This window comes from Antedon bifida, chromosome 2, assembly GCF_963402885.1.
Source record: "Antedon bifida chromosome 2, ecAntBifi1.1, whole genome shotgun sequence".
In the NCBI taxonomy this organism is placed as follows: domain Eukaryota; kingdom Metazoa; phylum Echinodermata; class Crinoidea; order Comatulida; family Antedonidae; genus Antedon; species Antedon bifida.
The window spans coordinates 6,192,583-6,202,852 of record NC_136227.1 but is presented as its reverse complement, the minus strand read 5'-3'; the positions used below and the strand labels follow the sequence as shown (position 1 = coordinate 6,202,852).

The following is a 10,270-nucleotide window of genomic DNA, read 5'->3' as shown; positions in this document are numbered from 1 at the left end:
TGTTGGGTCCGGTTGGTGACCCCTTAATACGGTTTTATTCACAGTCCACTTTGACCTTTACATGCAAGGTCATCCTCTTAAAACACAATCATCAGAAAATAAATAATTAATAGCAAGAAAATAAAATCAATCAATAAAAAAAAACACTAGTAAACTTAATGATTGAAATTGTATTGCTTCAAGATATATCATTAAAAATGCAGTTGCATTGAAATTGAATTCTTGATATTGTACAGAAATGTCTGTATCGAAGCGATGTCATGCAAAATTATTTATAAGTGATTTGAAAAACGACGAGAGACGTATCTGGGGGTTGACATCACTACATTACTGTCAAACTAATGTATATATTATGACTACATTTTCTTTTTGCCTAGGCATAATGAATAATTATTATTATTATTAATATTATATAAGAATTTATAATTTTGAAAAATATTGCTTGTATTTGTAAACAGAAATAATTTCCTTTTCTATTCTTTTTTTACTTGGCATATGAAATAGTTTATTATTGATTTTATACAGGATACAATTTTTTTATTTATTATTTAAGAATTGATAATTTAAAAAAAAATATTGTTTAAACTTGTATTTTATATATATTTGGGTTTTTTTTTTCTTTTAAATATAAATTAATTAGGATTTGTTTAAAATCCTAATTCATTATCTTATACTCTGCATAATGAATAAATATTATTTAATTGATTAATTAAAAATATTGTTTACTTGTAAATATGAATGAATAATACTTAATTCATTTCATTAGTAATTTTAAATTGGCATTATTACATTTGTTTTTGATTGATTGATTGTTATTATTTTTATTAAAACTTGTAAATATAAAGAAATAAGATTTACATAACTTCTTAATAATGTGATTTAAAAATTTAGGTTTTTTTTTGTTTGGCATTGACTAATATTTAAGAATTGTATTATTATTTTAAAATATATTACATACATTTGTTTTAATATAGATGACATAAATTATTATTTAATTAAACATTGTAATATAACTATAATTTCAACATTAAAAAATGTAATGTAATCAACAGAATTATATTATAAAAAAGTTATGTATTATTATTTTAAAATATATTACTTACATTTGTTTTAATATAGATGACATAAATTATTATTTAATCAAACATTGTAATATGACTATAAACTCAACATTAAAAAATGTAATGTAATCAACAGAATTATATTATAAAAAAAGTTATGAAATGTAATATAATACTTTGGATGTAATATAATAATATGACAATGTGTATTGATTGATCATTTGAGATTTGTGGGTTTAACACAAAAAGTGATCATATTGAAGCTTATATGAAAAATGCCAAAAGCCAATGCATTGTGGGTGGAATTCACGTCATCACCAATTCTTTTGGGATTACACAACTGTCATATAGGAAATATAACTACCTAATTATTTATTCTAAAATAAATTTCTGAATTTATAAGATTTTAAAGAAATTATTAATTTTAACATTGTTATTTAGAATTTCAGTTTTAATAAAGTTGGTGTGAGTTTTATAAAGAATATACACATGTCCATGCAATACCTAATTTGCATGCAAAAAATCTAAAGTTGTTGATTTGTAAGCAATATTTATAATATGTTTTAAAGCTTAATAAAAGAATGTGTGACATTAATATTTGTGAATACCAACTATGCATCTTATTTTTAGGCTTTGTCAAGAATTTTTTGTCCATTGAAAATTATACCGATGAAAACCTATGCCATACTAAACACAAAATAGGTTTATAATAATAATTATTAAACAATAGTGCATTGGCCTAAATCAATAGGCCTATGAATAAATTTGCATGAAAATTACACTTAATTGTGTAGGTGGGCGTACATCAAATGATATGCTTATTTCATCCTGGATAATTTTCTAACTATTGCGATTATTCCAGCCAGGGGGATTACTTTTATCCAGGGCGATTACTTTTATCCAGGGCGATTATTCCATTCAGGGGTCTGATTTTATCAAAGGAGGCTTACCGTATATCTAGGGGCTTATTCCAACCAGGGGATGCTTCCACGCAGGGGTCTTATTATATCCAGGGAGGCTTACCGTATATCTAGGGGCTTATTCTAGACAGGGGAAGTTTATATCAGGAAGTAAATTCGTTGCTTACATCATCCAGGGGATTATTCCAACGAGAAACTTTAATACCTAGATTATTACAGTGTTTAAAGTGATTACCATTCATTTAGTACTATTTCAGTACATTTACAAAAATATGTTTTTATGTTTAATACAATTTCTAATATAAAAAAGGATGGTAAACATACAAAATCAGAAAATATCTATATCAATATTAACCTGGTATAAATCTTTTTTTTTTCATTTTCTCCCTGTACTATTGTATATTACTAATAGTGGAGAATAAAGAAGTTTTACTATAACAAGACTAATTTAACGACCATTTTACCAATAATAAACTGGCAGTCAGTGCTCTATTCAAACGGTTGTAACACTGCGTACAGCAATTAATTGTTTTCACTAAGTAATCAATATTAGATCTTAAGTACAATAGGACCAGTAAGAAACATATTGATTATTATTTCTTTATTTGATGATTCAAATTATAAGCGTCGTAACTGTTGATGCTTAAAGCTTGGGGTCAAACTTGATGAGAAAAAGTAGCATGGATGGATGACCAATCATGTCCATTGGTCATTTTAAAGTGACCATCATGGTGAAGTGTTAAATAATGTGTTTGCTTAGGCTATTGTCTCTGTGAGATACAGCTACATAGTAGAGTCTAACTTAATGTCTGTTATTGTGTGCATTTTACCATCAATGGGGTAACCAAAGGTGGAAGAATAATTGACCTCCAAGGTCCAATTTTTTATAATTCTTCTATGGCAACCAAAACAAATTCAGTATCAAAGTATTAATCTTACTTGTATCCTACTTGAAAAATTGAAGAGGTACTCTATCATCATCAGAATCCACCTAGCATGGTCACTATAGAAAGTTGTCTTATTTGTTCATGTATTATCCTGTCATTGTCATGTTTTTATTGTCATTGTTCGTTTTATATGTAAAAGGGTAGCCATAAAAATGAGCTTTGCTCTTTTGGTTTTTCCCGTCCATTTTTGCTTTCTCAACCACTTATCTTATCAAATAATCTTATATTATCTTAGGAGCAACTGACTCTTTGAGTTATAGTAATTTTTTGCTTTAGTTGCCACTGACCATTGTGCTTTGTTTCTGTTCTGTATTATTTTAATGTTTATTGGTCGAATAAATATAGGCAATTTGGAAATAAATTGAAACTGTAAACTATAATCATTATCATCATCTTGTAATTCTCTAGCAAACTACATTTGTATCTTAGTAAGAATTTACAAATACCAGTTGTAAAACTAAGAAGACAATGTCACTACTGGCCGACTTCTGTCGTAAACGACAATGTCAATTAGTCTTACATTTATCTGAATGATGATTAAGCCAGGACTGTTTAAAGCACCTTTGGCTGGTCCCAACATTGAACTAGGGCTTCTCTCGTCCAGTGCCCACCTTACCCGGAGGAGAGGCATAAGCTAATAGGTCTGAGGCAGATACTAGATGCAGGGGCTGCCTTAAGAGTCAGCAGTGCTGTTACTACTGGCAGTTTATATGACCAAATTTCAGGGTCACTTACCGTCTTCGCAGAATCTTCCATGAACTCCAATCGGACATTTACAATCACCTGTTATAAAGTTACAGCTACCACCATTCTGACAAATACAGATACTCTGACAGCCATCGCCATAAAATCCTTGCGGACAAGCTAAGAAAAAATGACCATTTTTATACACAATTAATAAAATTGAAAATATCTACATCTTTTTAGCATATGGGTACAAGTGCAATCTCAATGAGGTATTTATTTAATGATAATATGACTGATATATTGCATTTATACTGGTCCAGGTAATATCGTTACAAAATCAAAAAGTTACTGGTCTTGTTTAGTATAGTGTATACCCTTGTAACAACTTTTGCATAGTGTGAATACAATTTTGTGGAAAATCTTCCGAGATTTCACAGAGGTGACCACACTGATGAGAGGCCTGTTTTTATTCTGAGTATGTTCCGAGTTCTTACTGCGCACATGTGTATTGCCCTGGTATTAAACTGACCAATCATAGTAATCAAATAGAGCGCAACTACGCTTTTCTTCCAAGATTTTTCAAGAGTTTGCATATGCGTGTATGAAAACGTGCAATAAATCGGGAGAATAAACCTGGTTACAAGTTGTTACAAGTTGTAATCATTTATGCAGATGTGAAAAGGGTAGAGTTCCTGCTCCAAACAAGTCATCCATAGATTTCTAGTGTGATGTCATCACTACATATGATACTCAGATTTGTGCTCCCGTCAGAAAACTTACTCTCATTGCAAATAATTCCTGCAAATCCTGCTGGACATCTACACCCATTGAAGCCAACGTTACATCCTCCGCCATTCAAACACGGATCATCATTACAGGAGAATTCACAGCTTGGGCCAAACGAGCCAAACTCGCAAACAGCTCCTTACAAACGAATAAAAATCAGTTTCAACAAATGATTTAAAGACAAATCTTTGATAGCAGAGTTGTTTTTGACAGGACCCCTGGGATCTGACCGTAAGGATCTTACCACCAAGCTACAACTCCACTACTTTGTCATGAATCTTTGTGTCTTGAAAAATTAAAGATCCATTCCCTACAATTTGTAATGTTTTGTAAAAATAATGCATATATGTTACTTTAAAAACATTAAACCAGGTAATTCCTTGTCTTAAATGTACGTTTTATGGTAAATTATGATAAAAAGAGAGAAACAATGCACTACCTAAGTAGCTTGCTCTGAATTATCCTCTCGTGGACGGTCTTTAGGCCTAGCCTAGCCTAGCTAGGTTTAGTTTTGTAGGCCTAGCTGGTAAACATTGGTAATGTACGAACACCGTACGCTAGCTATAGGCCTAGCCTGAGGTTGTGTAGTTGCTGCATTAATTGTCTTTCTGTTTTTGCCAGACTCCGTTGGTACAAATTGTGGGAAACCCGGTACATTCGTTGAAAAGTTAGGAGTCTTCCATTTGTTTTGGTCTCACGATCGATCGAAAAATGGGTGAATTACAGAAGGAAAAAAAATCAATCTTTGCGGAATGCATGTTGGGATTTATAGCGGGCCACTAAAATTATCAGAATCGACTTATTTTTCACATTTTTAACCGTTTAAAGACGAAAAAGTTATCTCAATAGGACCATACAGTATTTATTTTTACATTATATGTAGTTTGTGACCTTTAATTAGATCTAAAAAAGGTAGGGAATCAACCAAGAGGAATCAGGTAGACTTTATTATAATGACTGCTATACATAAAATAAAATTCTTTTATATTTTTACCTCCAAAAGGTTCATTCTCTCCCAACTCTCCCAAATTTTCTTGAAAGTCTGACCCGAAGTAAGAGCTCGCGTATTCAGCAAACCTAGGATAGGATGAATTTGGTTGTATTCCAGCTTGTTCTGTAAAATATAATTTTCAAAATGTGATCATAAACAATATTAATTTAGTGTAAATATGCTCTTATCGCTAAGCAGCATTGAATCTAATTATAAGTTGTTTCCCGGTCATCCTAGACTCCGGCACCTCATACCATTGGTATATAAAACAATTTACAAAAAAGAAACATTAAGCGTGGTTTCCACTATCGATGCAAAGCAACGTAAGAAAGTGTCCTTCCAATAATTGTGCTTGCCCTCGTCTGCGTGAAATCAAACATCCTCGGTTGGATCAGTGTTCGTTGCCTTGACTACGCGCTGTACTATGTTTCTCTTTTGAGCTTGCTTTACGTTGTTGAGTGAAATCAAACAGAAATTATTTCCCGTAGCGATTGTTTACGCAATACGGCACTTTGCATTGATACGGTGCTGCAATGCATTGGTAGTGGGAACCACGCTTTAGTACATACGTTGGCACGTTTTCCCGTCAGTGTTAATATAGTAGCCGGCTTTGCAAGAACATTCTGCTGATCCTTGGTAATTCTGGCAAATTTGTTCACATCCTCCGTTATTTACTGCGCATTCATCCACATCTACAAATAAAAAAGTATAAAATAAATTTGTCTAAATTTAAGGCCTAATCTACATTACTAGTGGCGTAATGCAGGGGGCAAAGATCCCTGGTTTAGCACTCCTAAGGGGTCCTCCAATGCTGAGTAAGGGGTCATCAAAGCTTCTCATTCTCTGGGGCCTCTCAAGGTCTGGGGCGCCTGGGTTTAGCCAGCGAGCACCCATAGCCGTTACAACAACATTTTGTTGCAAAGTGCGAGTTTGCCACTGTGTAGAGAGTGTTACTTGAGGTGTTCATCTCAGAACCACTGTGATCCTGACCTAGTGCCAGGGTTGTAACTCATTCAACTCCACTCCCTAAGCCTCAAATGCGACTTAGTTTATAGCCACGATAAATTATATTATAGTTTATCCAACTTGTAATTGGCGAGACTCGCTGTTGGATGCGTACAGAAGAAAAAGTAACACAACTTTCTCCAAACAGTGGCAAACTTGGACTTTGCAAACAAAAGTTTGCTAGCTTAAAACTAAAATATTTTTTTATATATATTTTTGTAATTGTACAGCATTTAGAAAATAAATTGTTTGACATCAATCTCTTATGATGGATTGATAAATTTATTTTATAAACTACACACTAGAAATAAATTGTTCCATCAACTTCACCAAACCCGTTTTGAATTTAAAAGTTTGAATAACTAAGAGCGAGTACGGTAGCTGTTGTTTCGTAAATAAAAACAAGAAAGGGCGCTCTCACCAGAACATGTACAGTTGTCGTCGTTTAATACATAGCCTACATTACAGCCACACCTGTAGCTGCCTTCATTATTGATACATCCATGTTGACAACAATTTCCACCGCTGTAATCAGCACTGCATTCATTAATATCTGATTAAAACAAATAAAATATATAGTAACAATAAGTAATTCAAATAAAAGCATAATAAAGTCTATTTTGTAGATATAAAATTAAAAACAATGTGTTTAATGTAAAAAAAATGATATTCTATAATAGAAATCAAACATATCTGCTAGGGAAGAGCTCATGGTAATAGAAGGTTTTTTACAAAGGTCATTCACATATTCCTTCTAAATGTATGAGAATGACCTGTTAACAGCTCCTTGCACTATGTTTCTACATTATATGGTAGTGTGGCCAGTTCCTTTCCATGCCACCTTATTCTCACTAATATTTTTTAACCAGGTACTCATTTTCAGCTGAGTGGACTCAGAGTTGTTCTATTTCGGGAATTAAAGCCTGGACTTTCTGAATGATGGTCAAATGTCCTAACCATTTGACAACCACTTTTATATAAGCTCTCCTCAAATTTAAAATGATCATGAAAACTATGTTTTATTTAAAGGCTCTATTTTCTAGAAGTTATGCAAAGAGAGAATAAATAGAGGGCGGTATTATCATTTTATTGAATGTCAGGACTAAAAAGTAATCTATACTATATCTTTATACAGTAATTATAATACTGTTTAAATAAAATGTGATTAGTACGGTAAATAACTATTATAAAAGATGCACTTCAATCATATATATTTCAAGACAGACAAACTGACTACTTAAGCCACTCTTGATAACAATAATAATAAGAATACCAGTAGGCCTACTTTCAAATGTAGTAAATTTGAGCTAAGAGGAAAACTGGACAATATTAAGCTAAGTTATAGAAATTGTTTTGATTGAGACACACTACCATGAGCTGTTACTGGAGAATGAAGATGGAAAGAGGGGGTAAAAGGAGGGGGAGGGGGTTGAGGGTACAGAGGTTCTGAAGTCAATCAGGCTAGTAAGGAACATTTTAGTTTGTGAAAGCCATTTTCAAGCAGTTAGATATATATATAACTTTATCTAAATTCCAAGATTGGTTTAAGGTGGTTTCATACCATTGCATTGGGCATAAACTAATCTTTTATTGTCAGTTCACACTATACTCATTCTGTAGGAAGTCAGCTTTTATTAAGTAAAATGAAGATTATGTGTGATAATAAAGATATATATTTATCTATTTATTATTATTATTATTAATAATTAACAATATTATTATTAATTAATATGTGGGAATAATGTTTTACTGATTTTACTGGAAAAATATTCAAAATGTTACTGAAGGCTTGGGGTAAAATGGAATAGTAATATAGCATTGTATTATTAAGTTGCATAGAAACGATGCACGCCATTCAGGATAGGTTTGCGCATGATATGCGAGGAAAGACCAGAAAAACAACTGGTGTTACCAAACCTTCACAGGCGCCCCCTGTCGGGTCTACAAATTTGAATCCTTTGTGACATGCACACTGAATGGTCGACCCGTCACCACGACAAATATGGTCGCAAATGTCTGGATTTTGGTCGCACGGATCACAACCGTTCGCTGTATCACATGATGGTATAGACACAACGTAAATTCCTTTAAAAAAATCAATTACACATTTTGCTAATTTCATTCTTAAAAATAATTTTTGTTTCATAAAACTCACAAACACAATGTCATCGACCACTTTGATATTTTGTTGAAATATTAAAACCACTATTATTGTAGCGGATTTTTTGGTCAAAGGTCATTAGGTCAAAGGTTATTCATTGTGTTTGTGTGTTTTATCCAATTGAAACGCTTACATTTCTACGCCGTACAAACCTTGACATCCCTTCATATCAGCTTCTTGCATATAACCCTTGCGACATCTACAAAATTTAATGCCGTTGGTGTCAATGTCGCAGGTCTGCTCACAACCACCATTATTGGTCAAACAGGGATTCTCCTTGAGATTACTAGTCGTAACTACTTCTAACATAATTCCTTTAGAAAGATTTTGGCAAATAGCATCAGGTTATGTATAACTGATATATCAGAGAGAGTGAGGAAAGAGTAGTGTCAGAGCTGGTGACACAGTGTTAGAGCTGGTAACACAGTATCAGAGCTGGTGACAATGTCAGAACTGGTAACACAGTATCAGAGCTGGTGACAATGTCAGAGCTGGTGACACAGTGTCAGAGCTGGTGACACAGTGTCAGAGCTGGTGACACAGTATCAGAGCTGGTGACACAGTATCAGAGCTGGTGACACAGTATCAGAGCTGGTGACACAGTATCAGAGCTGGTGACAATGACAGAGCTGGTGACACAGTGTTAGAGCTGGTGACACAGTGTCAGAGCTGGTGACACAGTATCAGAGCTGGTGACACAGTGTCAGAGCTGGTGACACAGAGTTATTGACCTGAAGACCAACCCATGGCAGACGATAAATTTGGAAGACATAATGTAAATTTCCTGCAAGAGGTTACAGGCAACACACCAGAAATCTGGGCATGCAGGATAGGAAAGAATGTATGTCCATCATTGGAATCTTTCAGACACTGGGTGATGAAGAAGATCCTTTGTTTTAAGGAACCGTAATTCAATTAATTTCTTTAACTTTTTATAACTTTTTCAGCCAAAATTCTGTGACTTTCCATAGATAGTTTTATATGACAACTTAGAATGTCATAGTAAAAAATTAAGTAATTGTATAAAATTATTCCAATATAATTTTGGTGGACAAGAAACAAATCTATTCTTATAACAACATGAACCAGTTTAAAAAGTTTGCTTAAACAGAAAAATCTGAAAAATAAATTACATATTAGGGCTCTCCGTTTACAATTAATAATAATAATAATTATATATATAAAAAAAATAACAAAACCAATAACATACGATAACATTTGAGGCCATTGTCTTCTAACTTGAAGTTTTCCTCGCAAGCGCATTGATATGAGCCCTCGGTGTTGACGCAAATCTGAGCGCACTGATCACTGCCGTTCTCACATTCGTCAATATCTTAATAATAAACAAGAAATTAAACATTTAAAAACTGGAACTACATTACTAAATAAATTATATAGAAGGTGTATGGTAAAATGACAATTTGTCAATTGGGGAAGACATTGCAGACACAGCTATGAGCACTTACTTGCTAAGCCCAGGGGCCCCGGAGCATGACCAGTCTAATGCAACAAAGTGTTGGATGGCCTTTAGGAGTGCTAAACCAGGGGCCTTTTACCCTGCGCTATGCCACTGTGTGGACGTGTTTCCTAACTCAATACCTCAATTTTGGATGATTCTAGGTCCAAACGACCAACGGCATAACATCCGTAGGTCATACAATAGGTCATTGCACACCCAAGTTCCCTATTGAAAGGAGAACCAGCAGAATATA

General features: G+C 33.4%; 1 protein-coding gene across 4 annotated transcripts in view; it reads right to left on the bottom strand.

Annotated features, from left to right (window-relative positions):
- The window catches only part of LOC144835962 (uncharacterized), a 112,018-nt gene that overhangs the window by 26,440 nt on the left and 75,308 nt on the right, over positions 1 to 10,270 (bottom strand). For 3 of the 4 annotated variants that reach the window (XM_078691101.1, XM_078691103.1, XM_078691104.1), the window contains 7 exons: positions 9,769 to 9,891; positions 8,315 to 8,482; positions 6,819 to 6,950; positions 5,962 to 6,084; positions 5,396 to 5,515; positions 4,396 to 4,539; positions 3,664 to 3,792 (listed from right to left, as the gene is read on the bottom strand). In XM_078691101.1, the coding sequence (XP_078547227.1) occupies positions 3,664 to 3,792; positions 4,396 to 4,539; positions 5,396 to 5,515; positions 5,962 to 6,084; positions 6,819 to 6,950; positions 8,315 to 8,482; positions 9,769 to 9,891 (939 nt within the window). Of the gene's footprint in view, positions 1 to 3,663; positions 3,793 to 4,395; positions 4,540 to 5,395; positions 5,516 to 5,961; positions 6,085 to 6,818; positions 6,951 to 8,314; positions 8,483 to 8,710; positions 8,873 to 9,768; positions 9,892 to 10,270 lie in introns of all 4 variants that reach the window. The other variant, XM_078691102.1, reaches the window with a different exon arrangement.